Source organism: Electrona antarctica (assembly GCF_951216825.1).
Source record: "Electrona antarctica genome assembly, chromosome: 4".
Classification (NCBI taxonomy): Eukaryota; Metazoa; Chordata; class Actinopteri; order Myctophiformes; family Myctophidae; genus Electrona; species Electrona antarctica.
The window spans coordinates 12,861,962-12,882,466 of record NC_136809.1 but is presented as its reverse complement, the minus strand read 5'-3'; the positions used below and the strand labels follow the sequence as shown (position 1 = coordinate 12,882,466).

The 20,505-nt window shown below is 42.9% G+C and overlaps 1 protein-coding gene across 2 annotated transcripts in view; it reads right to left on the bottom strand.

Moving 5' to 3' along the window:
• sorcs3a (sortilin related VPS10 domain containing receptor 3a) overlaps nt 1-20,505 on the bottom strand; it is a 176,463-nt gene that overhangs the window by 67,979 nt on the left and 87,979 nt on the right. For both annotated transcript variants that reach the window (XM_079499905.1, XM_079499904.1), the window contains 3 exons: nt 17,640-17,713; nt 11,358-11,422; nt 6,916-7,034 (listed from right to left, as the gene is read on the bottom strand). In XM_079499905.1, coding sequence (XP_079356031.1) covers nt 6,916-7,034; nt 11,358-11,422; nt 17,640-17,713 — 258 coding nt within the window. The remainder of the gene's footprint in view (nt 1-6,915; nt 7,035-11,357; nt 11,423-17,639; nt 17,714-20,505) is intronic.

Genomic DNA, 20,505 nt, shown 5'->3' with positions numbered 1-20,505 from the left:
TTGTTTTTGTTGTCTGGTGGGTTTTTAAAGACGTATAAGGCGGTTCTTTCCTCGTCTCACTAAATTAGTGCAACAGCGCCCCTGGCGGTCAGAGTCGCGCAGTTGCACTCATTTGGGGAGAGGAAAAATCCAAGATGGCAGAAAGATTCCGAGACAGAATGGATTAAAACACTTTTTTATTGAAAACTACAGACCTACGGGTTTCAAGTGCTTTGTGCAAAGAAATCGCACAGTTGGGGCAGCAGGGTAAGCAGCTTAGATTTTGCATTTGTACATGTTCAGAGCTATTCTGAGGCACGGGGGGGCCACGCTCACCACCATGCGGCGAGAGCTTTTAGACTTGATTGAAAATGTCAGAATCGATAACTACATCTACGAGAGTCTAAATCTTAGGCTAGGACATGGCCACTGATAGCCGTCTTTCGCCTTGCATTCCGATTTCCGAGGTTGCTGGCTTTTTGATTTGATTTGATTTATTTGATATATTCATGATACAATTAATAAAAGAGCAGTACATAATTATCAGAATTGCACAAAAAGGACTTAATTCCATAGAGAGTATGCACAGGCATGATTTTCCCATCAGGACACGCCCCCCTCATCTAGACTGAGTGGCAAAACATTGAGCAGCATGGAGTGTTGGAGTTTGGAGTGTTGGAGTGTTGGAGTGTTGGAGTTTGGAGTGTTGGAGTGTTGGAGTGTTGGAGTTTGGAGTGTTGGAGTGTTGGAGTGTTGGAGTTTGGAGTGTTGGAGTGTTGGAGTGTTGGAGTTTGGAGTGTTGGAGTTTGGAGTGTTGGAGTTTGGAGTGTTGGAGTGTTGGAGTGTTGGAGTTTGGAGTGTTGGAGTTTGGAGTGTTGGAGTTTGGAGTGTTGGAGTTTGGAGTGTTGGAGTGTTGGAGTGTTGGAGTTTGGAGTGTTGGAGTGTTGGAGTGTTGGAGTTTGGAGTGTTGGAGTGTTGGAGTGTTGGAGTTTGGAGTGTTGGAGTGTTGGAGTGTTGGAGTGTTGGAGTTTGGAGTGTTGGAGTGTTGGAGTGTTGGAGTTTGGAGTGTTGGAGTTTGGAGTGTTGGAGTTTGGAGTGTTGGAGTTTGGAGTGTTGGAGTTTGGAGTGTTGGAGTGTTGGAGTGTTGGAGTTTGGAGTGTTGGAGTTTGGAGTGTTGGAGTTTGGAGTGTTGGAGTTTGGAGTGTTGGAGTTTGGAGTGTTGGAGTTTGGAGTGTTGGAGTTTGGAAGCGCTCGTTGGAAATCACTCAACCATAGAAAGAGGATAATTCAAGCTTTTCGTACAGCTGCAATGTTGGCGAGTTTGGATGAATGGGCTGTCAAGGCCAGAAAGTAGTTTTCTGCCACTCAGTGGGCGTTCCCGCATAACTTCCAGGTACGATGATGTCACACGCATACCCTCTATTGTGATCCAAATAAATAAATTGTTACAGCATATGATAAGAAGAACATGTGTGTACTAACATCACAATACTAATGACATTTACAACAGGCCATCATAGATCAGTAAACAAAAGACAATAAATAGATATAGTACTATACTAACTTGCCCATCAGCCACCTTTTCAACATTTTCGACCTCTTGTCTAGGTGTCGAAGCACGTTGGAGTTTGGAGGTAGGTTTACGGTAAAAATCTCGTAGGACGATCAATAGCCTCGTTATTCATTGTCAGGAGCAATCTTTAAGTCGCCTAAACGGATGTGCAACTTTGTTCTAGAATAAAGTCCTCCTTAACCCATTTTGACCTGAGATCAGATTCTAAAAATGTCTTCTAAATACAGACAGTTTTCTGAAAAAGCTGTTTCTATGTCAGTCGTTCTTTGATTTTTCAAAAATAGCAGACCTACAAGCTCGTAGCGCGCCACTCGGTGGCGCGCTATGAGCTTGTAGATCTGCTATATTTCAATAGCTAAAGCATAACATAATGCTAACACCAAAAGGGGATCCCCCCAAGAATGGGTTAACAGTCTCTAGGTCCTATGCAAACATTCCAGGCCGTATAAGCTCTTATCTTATGAAGCACGAAAACACAGAGCCTGCATGGTGACCATGTTAGAAAAAAACACTTTTCAATTCACACAAAAGCGAGATTACATCTTCTCTTTTCAAATGCATATCAATAGGTTGAACGTTTAACTAAATTGCAATGCGTATTAATGTCACATAAGACATTATACTGTACCAGAGGTTTATAGCAGTGGCTCTCAAAGTGGGGTGCAGCAAAATTACTGATATTTAGGAACCAAATGGACACTTATGTCTGTAGAGATACAAATTTTATCAAATGGAGGGGGGGGGGTTCATTGAATAATTCATATCAAACTGGGGGTCCTTGAAAATAAAATAGTTGGAGAATCATTTCTTTATAGTGAGTGTAGTGAATGCCTAGGAGGAGTAAGCAGTCTGAGGTTATAGCACCGAGTACCACAGTGGAGTGCATGGAGAGGCGGCATATCGATGTTTGGGGAACCCGAGGCAATTTGAACTTTAAGAGGAATTGGTATGATTGATTCCCTGGCATTCCTTCCAAGATCTTTCGTCTGTGACGCAACGTGCTAAAACGCGGAGTATAGCTCTGGAAGGGGAGGTTTAGGTCAAGCAGTTGTGGGTTTACACTTCATTGATGATTGAGGGAGCTTCGGCGAACAACTCTATCTTCGTCTGTTGGCTATTTTTTACAAAGTGATAAAAATAACCTGAAACTATTAAGGTTTTTGTTTACATTGATATTATAACCAGAACTACCCGCCGTGATGGGAGAGCTACGTCATATACATAATACAAATTAAGAAATAAATGTTAAAAAAGGTGAAAATAGCAGATTAGATAGCTCACAGCGTAGAAACATTTTGAAAGTATACAGTAAGTTCTTGTGGAGTCCAAAAAACCCAGGATTAGTTCCACCTCCTGAACAGGGCCCAAATTAGTTTTTGAAAACCATATCTAAAACTAATGGAAACAAGTCCAGAACCCGTGAAATGTGTTTCACGGCACGTCAAGGTTCACTTACCGGTAGTTCTTCTAGACGAACAGAGACATACTGTATTATGCCGCCAGACCAATCAGGCTTGCTTGTACATGGCTCAGGTGGTATAGGTGTCTGACAAATCACCTGATCTGACTGTTTAGGAGCGAAACGTTTGGCCCAACTGGTGAATACTAGCTGTGTGGTCACAGATAACACTGTCATTGTGCTGCCGGGTTGAGTAGTCAGATGGGTTACGTGCATTTTCAGAGCACGTTTATTTCATTGAATTTCAATCAATTCATTGTGTTGAGGCTTGAATCAATGGAACACCATATGACCTCTCTTCCAGGCCAAGGCATCCACTAGAAATGGATTATATTCGCATCTTTGATGTATTTACAAACTAAACATACTTAAAGATGGAGTGCCATGATGTTTTTCCACCCTAAAACATGATCATCAGGTCTTATTGTTATATAAGGATGAAGAATTTTTACAAAAAGGTGTACAGTATTTTGTCGTTTTTATGTGGGCACCCCCACCAGTTCATTAAGTATGCCTGGTTTGCCTGGTGGGTGGTGATGGGTGGTGATCCACCTGAACTTAAGCCGCACCCACAGCTGTAGTTGTATGATAAAGGGGGAGGGGTTAGGGGAGGGGCTGATAATGTGATGTCACTATATTACTGTTTTTTTCATTGGCACGTTTGACTGTCAAGGGTTCAGCCTCCAGGAAGAAACCCTAAATACAAAGGGAATACATCATTGTACATAAAAACGACTCCAGGGTGTCTAATGAAGTACTGTCACCTCATAGACACCTCATAGACACTCCATCTTTAAGTTCCTTATTTATTGGCATTGAAAACAAATAGTATTATATACATTTTATATTATGAATAAAATCTTAGTGTTTTGCCAATAATTTGGGGGACAACTTGCAATATCACCACGGTGCACAGGTTGGGAATCACTGGCATAGATTAAATAAGATAAGGTAAAGAAAATGGTTTGTCAAACCCCTCCTAGAGAGAGAGCTGTAAGAAAGGCACGTTTGGAGTTGATAGCTGCAAGGTTTGCATTAGTTGCTGTGAGACTGCACATGGGGGTGAGTTACTGTATGTATTCATAGAGGTTGCTGCAGCAGGTAGAGACCTACCGTATTATCCGTATATATTATAGCTGATGAATAGTAGTTCAAAGTGTATGTGCTAGATTAAATGGGGCCTGCATGGTGTTAGTTTTAGAGAGCAGAAACATGTGGCCTCTGGAACATAATGTGACTTCAGTTAAATTGGGACACATTGTTGTAGCTTGCCTAGAGTGGAGCGGGGGTTCTCAACCGTTTCAGGCCGCGACCCCCCAAAAAAATGATATTTTAACTGGCCTGGGGACCCCCCACCCTGAAGCACTTGGACTTGTAGGAGTTGAGGCATTACATTTAGTTTGACTCTGTTCCACAGATAAATAGTGTGAAAATAGCAGAATTACAAGCTCACAACACATTGCGTAGATCGTCTATTTAAAAAACTTTTGCCTCATAAATATGGCTATAGTTTGTTGATTACTTTTTTTGATGCAGTAATGGTCTTTTTCCTTTCTTTCATTCTTTTTTGAGGGATTAAAAGTCTTAAATGTCCTTAAATTGTCAATTCACTGTCATCTGGGGACCACACAAAAATCCTAAGAGAAGCTAGCCTGAGATTCAGCCTGATTCACTAAATTCTGTGGATTTTTTGTGTCACTTTGCTACTCAAAAAAACAAATCCACAGAGCATAGTGAATTGGGCTGGATCCATGGCTGGTCCCACAGAGTAACCACAGATTGAGAGCCACTGCTCTAGAGTGGAGCATCACCACACTTATCATAAAATAACATGAATAAACTTTTACATGGCAGTTACGTATGTCTAGCTCAGTGGTCTTAAGGCTGGGAAGGAAGGATTTTCGGTATGGTGTTTGTATGGGCATATGATATGGTTTTCAAAACCCATCGCAAACAAGTTGGGCTCGTCCCAGAATGGTATGTTTGCAGTGACTCCAACATTAGATAGCTATTGGTGTGCTTGAAACCCCAAATTATTGATAGAAGAGATTTTTAAATGGATTCTGTTACTATTGGGTGGGCTAAATAACATACAAAATCTTTTGGAAAAAATAACTTCTGCAAAGGCATCATTTTCCAGATGACATCCACGTTGGCTGCTGGAAACAATGCAAACAGGCCACTAGGGGAGTGAGACCAACTCATGCGATGTTTTTTGAAAACCTTATACCCATACCTCATACGAGATAATATCTTGTACGGACGAGATATTATCTTGCACGTACAAGATACAATATATTTTGAATGCATGGCCATTCAGGGGCTCCGTACATACCTATAACACCATGCGAAAATATAAATCTAGTTACAAAATGCACAATCCTCATGATTCTTTACATATTCCCTTCCAGATTTATAGGCATTTTAAGCGAGGCAGTGAATACGTATAAAATCATAATAACTGTGCAAAAAATAGTCCAGTATGATGTGGCCTGACCTTTTAGGTTGGCTGAAAATTATATACCTATGCGCAGGTGTTAAAATTGCACATGACATGTATTATTATGAGTATGACAGACCTCAAAATTATGATAGCAGGCTTTTGGTGTTAAATCTGGAAGCTGATGCAGTGGAGAAGCTATATAATCATTCCTACTTGTCCCCTTGACTTTTAAATTATTTTAATCCTCATTTGCAGAGTGTCAAAGTAAATATAATATTCAAGCCAGAGAGAAAATGTGGCCAACGCAAACCATCGGCTTCACGGATTGGCTGAACTTCGCATAACATGCGTGCCCCAGAGCAGTATGGAGAATGTGCACAGCACAGCATTCAAAGCAATAGGGCGACAGAAAATACATTATATTCCGTTCCAATTGCTCCATAACGACTTGCATTGTTCCCGCCATGGCCCTAAATAGGCTGCCGGGCCATCCTAGTAATAATAATAGTAATAGTAATAGTAATAGTAATAATTTCAGTATTTCAATCCATCATTAAAGGAGAATTCCATACTAAAAGGCTTTCTTACCTTTCTTTGTAGTTGTTACGTCCCCACCAAAAAGGTCCAGGTGTTATTTTGTGCAAAAGCTCCTTATTGGCTATTTCCCCTACCATAAGCCCTAAATGAATTGCATTGAATGGAATGGGAATTGAATGGGGCTATGGGGTGTTGTGCTAATTCGCTTATTTCCATCGCTCAAAATTATTATTTTTGTGTATATATCCTCTCTTCATAATGTAAATAACATCCCAAGCGGCACACTTTACTACTTATTTTGATGGAAATACGCGAATTAGCACAACACCCCATAGCCCCATTCAATTCCCATTCAATTCAATGCAATTAATTGAGTGCTTATGGTAGGGGAAATAGGCAATAAGGAGTTTTTGCACAAAAAAACCCCTGGACCTCTTTGGTAACAACTACAAAGAAAGGTAAGAAAGCCTTCTAGCATGGAATTATCCTTTAAGTGAGAATTAAAACAATAGCTTTTCCACCGGCGTTGTACCTGCAAAGCAGTTTGTTGCATGCCATGCCATTCCCTCAGCGGGTTATATGCAAATAGCTCCATAATCCACAACCCCAAGTGTGTGTGTGTTACATCTTCATTCAGGGTTAACATTGTTGCACCTCACATAATGCATGAGTGTCTCCTCTCCTGTCCTCTCCTATACCTGGATGAACATGTTCAGGGTTAACATTGTTGCACCTCACATAATGCATGCGTGTCTCCTCTCCTGTCCTCTCCTATACCTGGATGAACATGTTCAGGGTTAACATTGTTGCACCTCACATAATGCATGAGTGTCTCCTCTCCTGTCCTCTCCTATACCTGGATGAACATGTTCAGGGTTAACATTGTGCACCTCACATAATGCATGAGTGTCTCCTCTCCTGTACCTGGATGAACATGTAGTCGTCCTGGACCACCAGTGAGCTGATGTCGATGTACCCGGGGAACGGATAGTTCCTATTAGGCTCTGCACACATCTGAGCTCTGCAGGTAACATACTGTACATCTGACACATGGAGAGAGAGAGAGAGAGAGAGAGAACACAGCAAGGAGTATTAATGGTGTGACAAGCCAAGGAATGATTTATACAGCTTAACCACTTTTAAAACCTGGCCCCATGTTGTTAACTTGTCATACAGTAGGTGAAGGAGTTTCCAAACCGGTCAGAAATGGTTGAAAATAGAAGGAGATAAAAAAGCGTGACAATGCAGCGCAGCGCGAGCTAGATAGATACCCCAAATAGCTGCTCTACAAGCTCACAGCGCATCGTGATGCGTGAAGCTAGTAGATCTGCTATTTTCAAGCAACACGTCATACAGCGAAGTATGAATTTAACCTATTTTCAAGGTTATCTTGTCTTCACTTAGTTCACTATGCTCATTATAAGACTGCACCATTTCTGTCTGCTCGCTTTGCGTCCCATTGGTGGACTATGGAGAGTTCTGAAACCTCAAACCTGCCTGCCAATAACATCATCAACTGGAATTTCAATAGAAACTACAGCCTTTCTCTTCCTGGAAAGTTAGCATGCTGTATAGTAGCCATTGTTCTTGCATCACAAACAAATAAAATAAAGAAGAAGATTGAAATTGTGTAAAATGACCAAACCTGCCTACCGATGATATAGCTGGTATATGTATGCATGCTTCTGAACTGTCCTGTCCACAACTCTCTACCGATGATGTAGCTGGTATATGTATGCATGCTTCTGAACTGTCCTGTCCACAACTCCTGCCTACCGATGATGTAGCTGGTATATGTATGCATGCTTCTGAACTGTCCTACCGATGATGTAGCTGGTATGTATGCATGCTTCTGAACTGTCCTGTCCAAAACCTGCCTACCGATGATGTAGCTGGTATATGTATGCATGCTTCTGAACTGTCCTATCCACAACTCTCTACCGATGATGTAGCTGGTATATGTATGCATGCTTCTGAACTGTCCTGTCCACAACCTGCCTACCGATGATGTAGCTGGTATATGTATGCATGCTTCTGAACTGTCATGTCCACAACCTGCCTACCGATGATGTAGCTGGTATATGTATGCATGCTTCTGAACTGTCCTGTGTAGCTGGTATATGTATGCATGCTTCTGAACTGTCCTGTCCTGTCCTGTCCTGTCCTGTCCTGTCCTGTCCTGTCCTGTCCTGTCCTTCTGAACTGTCCTGTCCACAACTCTCCATTTGTAATCTTATAAAGAGCATTAGTGAGGAGTGAGGACCAATAGATGGAAATGGTGAAGTGTGGTTAATAAAAGCACTGAAGCTGTATCTTCACTATATTCCTTGACTTGACATGAACATAACGTTGTGTAACTTGTTTTCCAAGGCTATGTACAATAAACATTATATTTATGTGCTTTGTCTTACTTTAACTTATTTAGTTAAATGTATTTTGCTCCTATGCCACAAAAATGTGGAACGCCCTACCAAGAGAGGGAGCTCAGAGCTCAGCACGTACGGGTGGCTGCAATTCGAAACTGGCCCCAGTAAAAAATGATTTCTAACCGTTTGTACCGTACTGTATATCTGTATGTCATTAAATGTTCTGATTAATTGAAAATGGGGGACCCCAATGGAAACAAGTCTTAGTGCTTTCTTTGTTCTTTTTAATCCTCTTAGCCTACCTGGTATTGAACTCTGCTTTCCTGTGCTTCTACAAACTGTTAATAAAGTTTTCAATCAATCAATCAATCACTCAATCACTCAATCAACTACAATGACTTCCATTCTAGCCTGCATGGTGGCGAATGTTTTTACTGTTCCTTAGCTTGCCTGTAATTGTGAGACATGACTTATTGTTATTAGACAGTATACCTGTCAATCACACTCAGCTGCGCGGGGGGTGGGTGGGAGAGGGGCTATGCTTACATCTTGAGAAGGCCATGCAAGCTCTTCTGCCACGGCAAGCTGGCATAAACAACCTCACCTATGGAAGACCTTGCTTGGTGGTATTCAGAGTTATGGATCTGACATTCAAGGAGAGAGCCATACAAGAGGAAAGGCCATATTAATCAACTATCATCCACCGCATCTATGGGGCTAATCCAGTCCCCCCGGCAACACAGCCCAACCCGCGCTGGAATTCATTCCTTTACAGATTCCTGTATAGAGTCTCTATCTCTTTGTCTTCTCCCTTTCTTTCATTTGGCGGTAATAGGACAAGCAATGTTTCAGTGTGTAAACTTGTGTGATGGGACATGTGACTGTGTAACTGTGTGCTTGTGCATGTGTGCACGTGCATGTGTGTGTGTGTGTGTGTGTGTGTGTGTGTGTGTGTGACACGACACGTGCTTGTGATTTTTGACAGCCTGCGCCATATTCAACACAGGAGCACGTTCACAATCACAAGCACATGAGGAACGCGCATCCCTGGCTGTCAGAAAACCCAAAGACATCTGTAGAAAGTAAACCCTGGGCTACATTTAAACATTTCATCCATGCAACGTTCAGAAACAAGTCAAAAATAGATCAGACCCCGACCCATCACCGCCCCAATTCTGGATGGCAATGCTATGTGACAGAGTCCTGGAGCTACAGGCGAAGGGGGAGCGGAGGTCACATGGGGCTATGGTTGGAGGTGCATGCCTTCTCTTCTTTTTTATAATTTTTATCCCACGATTTTGCGACCCAGTTTTTTTCACCCAGTGCCAATTATCTAATGTATTGGCCTCCCTTCTCTTCTGTTGAGAAGTAGTCCTGACTGGAGCTCCTAAGCACAATAATGTATCAGTGACCAGAGCACAGCAGGGATTGCATCTTGCCTGAGCGGTCTGTTACAGAAGTGGTTTCAACCCTTTTCATATCAATGACCATCATTTTATTCAGCATTTGAGCCATATGGACCACCAAATTTGATGAGACTAAGGCCTCTTTTAGACGGCGACCATCTCCAGATAAAACGGCAAAGTCCCGTTGCGTTCTCATTTTTTATTGACCCTTTACACGAGAACGCACACTTTATGAAAACGCTATAATGTCGCTAGGTGGCGGTAACGGGCTGCCAAATAGACCCCACGTCACCCACGTTACGTACAAGAAGAAGAGCCAGCTCCCCCTTCACGCAACCCTATCAGGGTTTTGCTTCCAGAACACAACGTGGTTGTGGCCGTCGCTCGCTGCCTGCTTTCTATAACGCATCGAGGTGACAGACAGGCTGACAGACAGCCCATAGCATGCAGGCAGAGCGCGCCACGGGATGGTTATATATTTTATAATACATTCGGCTACATAAATGCTGCTGCCGCCTATCGCAAGGCATTTTATTTACATCATGGTTTTACATTCACCATCGCTGATGAGCAGCGCTTTGTAGGCGAGGAGGGAGGCTTGTTCAGGAACTATATATGGCTCTGCATCAATGTAATAAATATGTGCTGTGAGCCAACGTGAGCCATGATGTCATAAGTTTTGCGGAATCACCGTTTTGCCTGTTTACATGGAGAAGGGATAAAACGGCATTCTCAAAGATTTCCACTCTGGGAGGTGGTTTCACTTTGTTGCGTTTTCACCTCCTGAAAACACCGTTCTCGTCTAAAGGGACACCAGCAAACGATACTTTATTTTGCCGTTTTCTATGAACACCCTTCTCGTGTAAAGACCACATGAAGGCTCATACATAGTCTGGATTTTCGGTGGTTAGGTGACCACCGATCTACAACATGACGTCACAAGCCGCGGTGAAGAGCAAACCACCACCACCACCGCTCCAGCCCTTCTCTCTGTTTTTACTCACCACCGCTCAACGTTATTTCAGCTCCGGTGGTCAGCTCACCACCGGAGCGGTGGTCACCTCACCACCGAAAATCCAGACTATGAATAGGCCTTTAGCCTCTCAGACCCAAAAGTTACTGTATTGATGTTGGTACCAATTTTTATTAATTAACAAAACGCCTGCGGTTTCCGAGGCTAGCATAGTAGAGATAACAGGCAAACGTTGATCAAAATAACAGTTCTTCTACATTCTGTAATTGTGTAGACTACTTTAATTAAGTTAAGTAATGCAGATGTTTAACATTAATTTAACTCTTGAGAGCATAACATGAAACCAAATGGACCCGTATTTGGTTTCATTTTACACTCTCAAGAGTTAAAAACCTATTAAGGGTCCATTTGGTTATACCAATTTCCACCATTTAGCTGGGGACCACATGGAACCCCCGCAAGGACCACTGGTGGTCTCCGGACCACTGGTTGAGAACCACGGAGGATCGATGCATGGATTGAATCACGACAATAAACGTACAGATCTTAGCTTTAAAGTAGCATTTGCAGGACTTCACTCTGCGTGCGTGCGTGCGTGCGTGTGTGCGTGCGCTTACTTACTCCCATCAGGTGTATGTGCCTCCATATGGATGAGATCTATCTCTTTATCCAGGCCTGCAACAGACCTGCGGCAAACAATAACATGGGAGAATAGTAGAGCATGTCAAAGAAAAGAAAGTCAAGCAAAGCGTCTAATAACAGTGTACAGTTTGTGTGTGTCACGAATCACAATGCAGTGTTCCGTGTTGAAGGCTTGAAGCCACACTGTACAGGATGTAATAATCACAATGCAGTGTTCCGTGTTGAAGGCTTGAAGCCACACTGTACAGGATGTAATAATCACAATGCAGTGTTCCGTGTTGAAGGCTTGAAGCCACACTGTACAGGATGTAATAATCACAATGCGGTGTTCCGTGTTGAAGGCTTGAAGCCACACTGTACAGGATGTAATAATCACAATGCAGTGTTCCGTGTTGAAGGCTTGAAGCCACACTGTACAGGATGTAATAATCACAATGCAGTGTTCCGTGTTGAAGGCTTGAAGCCACACTGTACAGGATGTAATAATCACAATGCAGTGTTCCGTGTTGAAGGCTTGAAGCCACACTGTACAGGATGTAATAATCACAATGCAGTGTTCCGTGTTGAAGGCTTGAAGCCACACTGTACAGGATGTAATAATCACAATGCAGTGTTCCGTGTTGAAGGCTTGAAGCCACACTGTACAGGATGTAATAATCACAATGCAGTGTTCCGTGTTGAAGGCTTGAAGCCACACTGTGACTGTACAGGATGTAATAATCACAATGCAGTGTTCCGTGTTGAAGGCTTGAAGCCACACTGTACAGGATGTAATAATCACAATGCAGTGTTCCGTGTTGAAGGCTTGAAGCCACACTGTACAGGATGTAATAATCACAATGCAGTGTTCCGTGTTGAAGGCTTGAAGCCACACTGTACAGGATGTAATAATCACAATGCAGTGTTCCGTGTTGAAGGCTTGAAGCCACACTGTACAGGATGTAATAATCACAATGCAGTGTTCCTTGTTGAAGGCTTGAAGCCACACTGTACAGGATGTAATAATCACAATGCAGTGTTCCGTGTTGAAGGCTTGAAGCCACACTGTACAGGATGTAATAATCACAATGCAGTGTTCCGTGTTGAAGGCTTGAAGCCACACTGTACAGGATGTAATAATCACAATGCAGTGTTCCGTGTTGAAGGCTTGAAGCCACACTGTACAGGATGTAATAATCACAATGCAGTGTTCCGTGTTGAAGGCTTGAAGCCACACTGTACAGGATGTAATAATCACAATGCACTGTTCCGTGTTGAAGGCTTGAAGCCACACTGTACAGGATGTAATAATCACAATGCAGTGTTCCGTGTTGAAGGCTTGAAGCCACACTGTACAGGATGTAATAATCACAATGCAGTGTTCCGTGTTGAAGGCTTGAAGCCACACTGTACAGGATGTAATAATCACAATGCAGTGTTCCGTGTTGAAGGCTTGAAGCCACACTGTACAGGATGTAATAATCACAATGCAGTGTTCCGTGTAGCCACACTGTACAGGATGTAATAATCACAATGCAGTGTTCCGTGTTGAAGGCTTGAAGCCACACTGTACAGGATGTAATAATCACAATGCAGTGTTCCGTGTTGAAGGCTTGAAGCCACACTGTACAGGATGTAATAATCACAATGCAGTGTTCCGTGTTGAAGGCTTGAAGCCACACTGTACAGCAGGGGTTCTCAACCCGTGGGTAGTCAAAAAAAAGAAAAAAAAAAGATTTTTTTTTTAAATTTTATTTTCACGATTTAAAAAAAATAGCAGACCTACAAGTTCATAGCGAGCTTGTAGATCTGCTATTTTTCAATAGCTAAATTATAACAATGCTTAAAACACCAAAAGGGGTTCCCGCCCAAAATGGTTTAAGGTTATTGTAGCAGTCAATTTATATTGGGGGTCGGGAGGGGGCGGGGCGGGGGTCCCGAGACATTGCCAAAGCATTTCCGGGGGTCCCCGGCCAAAAACTTTGAGAACCCCTGCTGTACAGGATGTAATAATCAGGGTGACATCGTCCCTGCATTGACAAAGTGGCAGCTTGTGTGCATGTCGACTAGTGTGGTGGTGATGGCTTATACAGTACGTCTCCTTCGGTCAAATATGATCTCTATAAATACTTCAGTGGCGTTGTTGGAACAAAGACAGATGGGCAAACATGTCAGAGTCGCCAGACAATCGAAAGTGTCTGTGAAATTGATCAAAACAGCCATTCTCACCGTCCAACGGTGAGAAAAAAGATAGCAGGGAAGATTTTTTTCAATCAATGGAAAATGTTCTTGTTTCACCCGTCTGTTTTAAATAAGCCGGTCTGTAAACAGTGGTGTCCATTGGGTCTGGCAAGCTATGGCAGCTGCCATACCTCGGCTCCAGAAAAAAAAGGCAAATAACCACACATAACCGCAAAAATAGAGGAAAATAGGCATGAAAAAAAGGCAAATAACCACACGTAACTACAAAAGATCTGCACACAGCCACACACAGACACGATGCGTGCATGTGTCGATGGATTTTCTGTCTGTCTGTCTGTCTGTCTGTCTGTCTGTCTGTCTGTCTAAAGACAGACATATGATGGAAAAACTGTCATTCACAGTCATTCAAAGTCAAGCTGCAGATGGACTGTTCAACTGCTCAGCAGTGACATAATGTGAAATGAACCCATGTCATATTGAAGTCCAGTAATACGGACTTCAATTAGACGATTAATTTCATTGTAGCAGTTGCTGGTGTCATGTTGCGTCTTCTTTCCCAGCAATCTTGCATTTAAAATCAAATAGCCAAAAATAGATTTGTATATTAAACCTGATAATGTGCTATAATCGGTATTTCAAAAGTCCCATCAATATTATTTCCCCATTAATGTTAACATGCATAATACATTACTTTCTCATTGGTTTTTATTTTTATTCCATGCATGTGTCATTCTAATTAACAGCCTATAATAAGACATAAAAGCAATACTTTTCATTGTCTGGCACTGGGTGATCTTCCTAGCCTTGCAATACAGCTGAGTTATGGCTTGCCCAAAAACGATGCCACTAAGAGATCCACTGAAAGAAATATGTAGGGTTTTTCTTTTGTGCAATTTTCCATGCAGCCTCAAGGAGTTCCACTTGGCCAGGCATTTCAAGGTTGTGCCCACTGTTCATTGCCCCGTGTCGTGCTGTCGTGCAGACATGCAGGCGAACCTCTGTTCTGGATGACTTGGCCTTTGGCCACGGTAGAGGAAAAACCAAAACAACAAGTGAGGGGGACGACGGAGGAGGAGGAGGAAGAAGAATGGAAACACTATGAGAAACACTATGGAGCAAAGGAAGGATGGAACATGCTTAGTAAGCAGTGGTTCTCAAACCAAGCCCCCCAAATTAATTAAAAGTTCATCGAAATCGGCCTCTATACCTGAAATTGTGTTTTGCCAGGGAACCCAGTACAAGATTTGTGTTAAAAATGCCATGCGTGCATGTGTGTGATTGCGTGGGGGAGACAGATGAAGGGAGATGATTCTCAGCAGGGGTATTCCGCTCCAGTTATAGAAGCCTTATTTTTATCCGTATAGCCATGGGGGATGAAAAGGGACGTTGTTCACATCCAAATTGGTCACATTTTTGTTTCCTAAAAGAAATAAAAAATAAAAGTAAATTTGCGGAAACTCCAGTACACCCACTTCAATGACCTGTTCTAGTGACCCGTTATGTTCTGTGTTACTTTTCCTCTATTTTCTCTTCACTATTCTAACTTTTTTCTGTAACTGTGATATTGAGAGCTGGCTCAAAAATACATTTCACTCACTCTTTGTGACAATACAGCTGATCAAAAGTTTTCACTGGGGTGTAAAATTGTTACTTTTCAGGATTCAAATTCAAAAGCTACTTCTTGCTACTTTTGAAGCTTTCGTGTGATGCTGTAGTATGATCAAATAAGGCATTCACTTACGTTAGAAAGGTTAGAATACGGAGATAGGATGTGTCTGCCGGACAATAACAACGATTTCTAAAATAAAATGACAGATGCTTTTCTGGATTTAAAGGTTAAGTAAGCTACTGGAAGTAGCCAACAGCCAGCCAGGTTGTACCAGAGCCGTAGAAGAGAGTTGCGACACGCTTTGATCTCGCCGCAAAGCGGTGTGGGTTATAATTCCAAACATTGTAACTATCCCATTGAGATAGAATGAGCACTTCCGCATTCCATTTTTACAATGGGAGTCAACGCTACTCATACTAACGTCTGGGTTTCCGAGGCTACTCTCATTCTAGATCACGCTGGGTTGTACCAGAGCCATCTAATAGAAGAGTTGCGATATTGAGGGGGGCAGAAAACAGCCCGGTCACGTGGTTCATGTACTCGCGCGAGCCCATAGACTCCAATGCATTCCGTAAACTTCCGGTTATCCCCATGCTCAATGGAAGTCTATGTAGAAGAGCCGCCATTGGACTGGCCCCATGAAGTGAACGGAGTTTGCGTAAATCTGTCTTACTCTATGGCTCTGGGTTGTACTACAGCCACCTCAGTGACAGAAACATCTAAAGAGTTAAGTCTTAAAAAGACAAAAGAGTGGCTGCACACACTGATAGCCAAAGATGCAGAGTAAACACCAACGTTTCGGCAGTACAACTGCCTTACCCTGAAGAAGGCAGTTGTACTGCCGAAACGTTGGCTTTTATTCTGCATCCTAATAAATAATCGGCACTTTGGCTATCAGTGTGTGCAGCCACTCTTTTGTCTTTTTAAGACTTAACTCTTTAGTTACTGTACGTATGGACATAAGGTTTTCAAAAACCATCGCAAACGAGTTGGGCTAGCCCCCCTAGTGGTCCGTTTGCAATGAATCTAATTAAATGGGCCAGTATATGGTTTAAAATCTAAATAATTGATAAAAAGAGATTTTTCAATGGATTCTACTAGTATTGAGTATGCTAAACAACATACTAAAAAGTTAGGAAAAAAAAACTTCTGGAAAGGCATCCTTTTCAAGATGGCGTCCACGATCTCCGGTCTGTCTGCTTGGTCTGTCTGGTAGTTGGTCTGCTCTTTCTTCTCTGTACACCAAAACTCTTTGCCAAAAAATAATAATGTCAAAAACAAAATTCCCCATCACACAAACATTGGTGGGCCCCCTGCAGTATCTCTGCAGACCCCCTAAGGGTCCCAGACATCCTGTTGACAATCTACAAGCACACAGTGTGTTGCGAACTTGCGACACACTGAGCTTGTAGATTTCAAAATTGAAAGTGTGTCTGTAGGTTTTATAAAAGTTTTAACAAACGCTTTTGGACATACAAGTTTTCCACCCACTCACAACGATCTGTGATGAGTGTGCACTCTCACCCCTGCATGCAGGAGGGACACTGCAGTGAGGAAGCCAGAACATCAAGACGTGATTTGATGAAAGACGACAGGGACTTCCAGGGTCCATTATTAGTCCGAGCACCTCAGACTGCATGCACACACACATGCATACAGCATGTAGCTGTACGCATTTCCCCCCACAACCATGATTGTTTATATTATGTGCAATTGGCTGAATGGGGCGGACCCCCCTGCATGAGCAATGAAGCGGCATGCGACAGGCAGCCGGGGACGCGAGGAGGCTGCATGCTAAGTGTGCTGTGGGAAGAGGATATTAATCTCTGCCTGATCGTATCAAGGGAAGAAAATAAGCGAGAGTTTCAGCAGCGGCACCAGTCACTCACGCAACCTTGTTCATAGTCATCAATATCACTCGCTCACAAGCTACACTTCCCGCATCCCTGAGCAAACAGAGCGCTGATAAGGGAGGGACGGAGCCGAAGGCGATGGAGGAAGACATGCGATGATGGTACAGTGGTGGTGGAAGATTTCTTTTGTACAGTGTAAAAAATACTCTGTAAGTACATGGTCTGTATTCAAAAGATTACTTGAGTTAAAGTACAACACTATTTGGCATCCAAATCAGTAGAAAAGTATAATGGTAGGACTACTACTTTTTTCTTTTCCTCAAAATTTGATAGGGCTTAAGTAGTTAATGTGCGTTTCTGAATAATATTCTAAATCTGCAAAATAGTTAGTAGCCCAACTAAAGTTATCAAATAATTGTAGTGGAGTGAAAAGTGCAATCATTGCCTCTGATATGTAGAGGAGTATAGTACAACAAAGTACCAACAGTGGGAATACTCAAGTTCTGTTAAATAAAAGTACCAAGCCAAAGTCGCCAAAAAACAGTGAAAACACATTACAAAATGATAACAAAGAGTGCAACAAATTCAACCAAAAATAATCGTGCGTGACTCACTCACCAGTAGAAGCGGTTCGGTGTTACGTGCTCGTGAACAAGCTGCCATTTCCTGCCAAAGTCAAGGGAGCTGTACAACTGCAGAGAACATTGATAACAGGAGGGGGAAAAAGAAGAAGAAAAAAAAGTATGTTGTTAGTGAGATAAGTAATTAAACCTGTCATTAGTCTGGCTGATTTAGAAGGTCTCCGTGTGACAAGGGCGGTTGAGGCATAGCCATATTAACGCCAGGGTTCAGGTTAATCAGGGCCAGGGTTATAAAGCATCCTCGTGAAATAGCCTGTCATTTCTCTCAATTGCTATCATTATTATCAACCATTCTTCTTACATATCGTTGCTGTCGGGAGGAAATCACCTAACTCCATTTTTTAGGTTTTTTATTTTTTTTGCATGAATCAGTGCTATTGAACACCATGTGTGTTGTTTAGAAAATGTTGAACCAATGGAAAGTACTCTTAACTCCATTGGACCCTGAAACTGTCTGCTAAAGCAACTAACTCCACCACCTCTCCCCCTCTCATGCAAGTAATTGACAATATATAAAGTCACAACACCAACTTTGATGGGACAGTACTGCAAAATATAAGGTTTCCTTAATTTCCTGAAAAATATATATTTTTCATTTCCTGAAAAATGAACATTTTGGAGTTAGGTGGTTTCTTCCTGACAGCAGAGATATGGGATCCAATGAAGTAGATATCAGTTCCATTACAAATTACAGCTCTTAGGCGGAGAGGAAACTCTTTCAGGGATATAGGAAGGTGTGCTCAGTAGAGTGCCAATCTCCAGGAGGCTATAGGCAGAGGTGGAAAGTAACCAAGTACATTTACTCAAGTTCTGTACTTAAGTACAATTTTGAACCCCCCCCCCCCCCCCCCCCCCCCCCCACCGCTAAAGCTCTCGCCACAAAAACACTAGTATGGAGCCCTGTGGCACTCCGCTCACCCCTATGGGGTTTAATGGTTAAAGCACATGCCAGTTTCCTTTGAATTTATTCACTACGTCCGTCTTTCCAGAAGGAGTGTGCGCATTCTCTGGCAGCGGCAATGAGACGCAGCAGCGTTCCGCAGCATTCCGTGTCGGTCCGTTCTGCGGCCGCCGCTCCAGACGCCGCAACTGCTGTAACAGCCGCGCCACTGCCGGGGGGGAGGTTCGGCATCTGACGGGCAAGACTGCCGTTCTGTTTCGCGGCCGCCGCTCCACACGCCGCAACTGCCGGTAACAGCCGCGGTACTGCCGGGGAGAGGGGCGGCATCTGCCAGGGAAGGTGCACTCCACTGCCGCTCACTCCGCGGCAGTGCATTGGTCCGACATGCGTTGCGTCGTGCTTGCGGTTAGGGTTAGGGTTTCGGGTAGGGTGTCGGACTGATGCCGCTGAGAAACACCGCGGACACTCTGTGGCTGATGCCGCTGCCGGAAAATGCACTCGCTCTCCCTCCGTCTTTTTCTGTTTCTGTGTCTGCTGGCTGGTATAAAGGAACAGCTTGTGCTGCCCTTCAGTCTGTGCCCGTGCTAATTGGAGCACCTGTGTACGAGCTGTGCTTCCTATATGAACAGCCTGTGCATGTCAATCAAATGTCCGCCACCAAGTGTCTAGACAGAATTGCGAATGAGCCAAAATAACATGCCAACATAAAGAATAGTTCCTACAGGTCAAATTGTACTTTCTACTAAACTATAATTTGAAAGCCTTTACAGTTTAGTTTTGGTGATAGTTTAGTTATCTCAAAACATATAGCCTCAAACGTACAATTGTGTTACCTCAACACTTAATTAAGTACAGTAGAGGTACTGATGTACGTGAGTAAAGTAAATACTTCCTGGTCTGTTGTTAAGGACTGTTAATGAGCCCTTCAAGAGAGGTAAGAGCTGCCATGTCATCAACATTATACCTACACAAATTGACAGTCCATATTACATAAAACTGACAAGTAATGCACACAGGATGAGATGTACTGTACACAGAAAACCTGTGACAATTATCTGCATGAGATGGAGGGGGAGGGAGAGAGAGAGAGAGGGGGACGGAGGGAGAGAGAGAGAGAGAGAGAGAGAGAGAGAGAGAGTCGAATAGAGTCTTAAGTGGTCACATGGGTATAGGCCACATGCATTTTAAGAGCATGTTTATTTTAATGATCAATCAATCGATTGCACTCGTTCGAGCCTTCATCTGTCTCAACGCAACACTATCGCATCTGCAATCTGGAATCTTTTGGATTGAAGAGGCAGAGCCAATAGGTTACAATATGAGTTATGTTTACATGATGCCAGGGAACAATATATAGCCTTGTTGACATGCAGGTGTACATACAGCACAGAGCCCATGGCCCAATTCCACTGGACTAATTACATTTCCTGGAGCTTGGGCAAAAGAATTAATAACCATGGTGCATTTCCCTCCATTATACTGATTGATGTTGCGGAACAGCTCCCTATACGTTGTGTCGTGTCGCTCTGTATTGTTTTTTTCTTTCGGCACGCCACAAGTTTGTGCATGCTGCGGTTTATGCTAATGTTCCGATTTGTTACCTTTTATCACAGCAAATCTGACACTTACTCTGATAAAAGCCTACACATTTGTCAACTGCTGCAAATTTATTCATCAACATCGCATGGTACAAAAAAAAAGAAGCTATTTAGGTCAGCAGGTGTTTTCCCTTTACAAATTACATACTGCTCTCAGAGCGTAATGCTAGCGATGCGACGGATGGGGGTGTTTCAAACAGTTGATTTTTAATTTGGCCAGCGCTCCACGACAATTGACATATGGACTTCATTGTCAATGATAAAAGTTAATCCATCTTACAATCACTATTTAAACACCACATGTCCGTCCGCAGTATCCAATGCACATTGTGACAATGACAAAC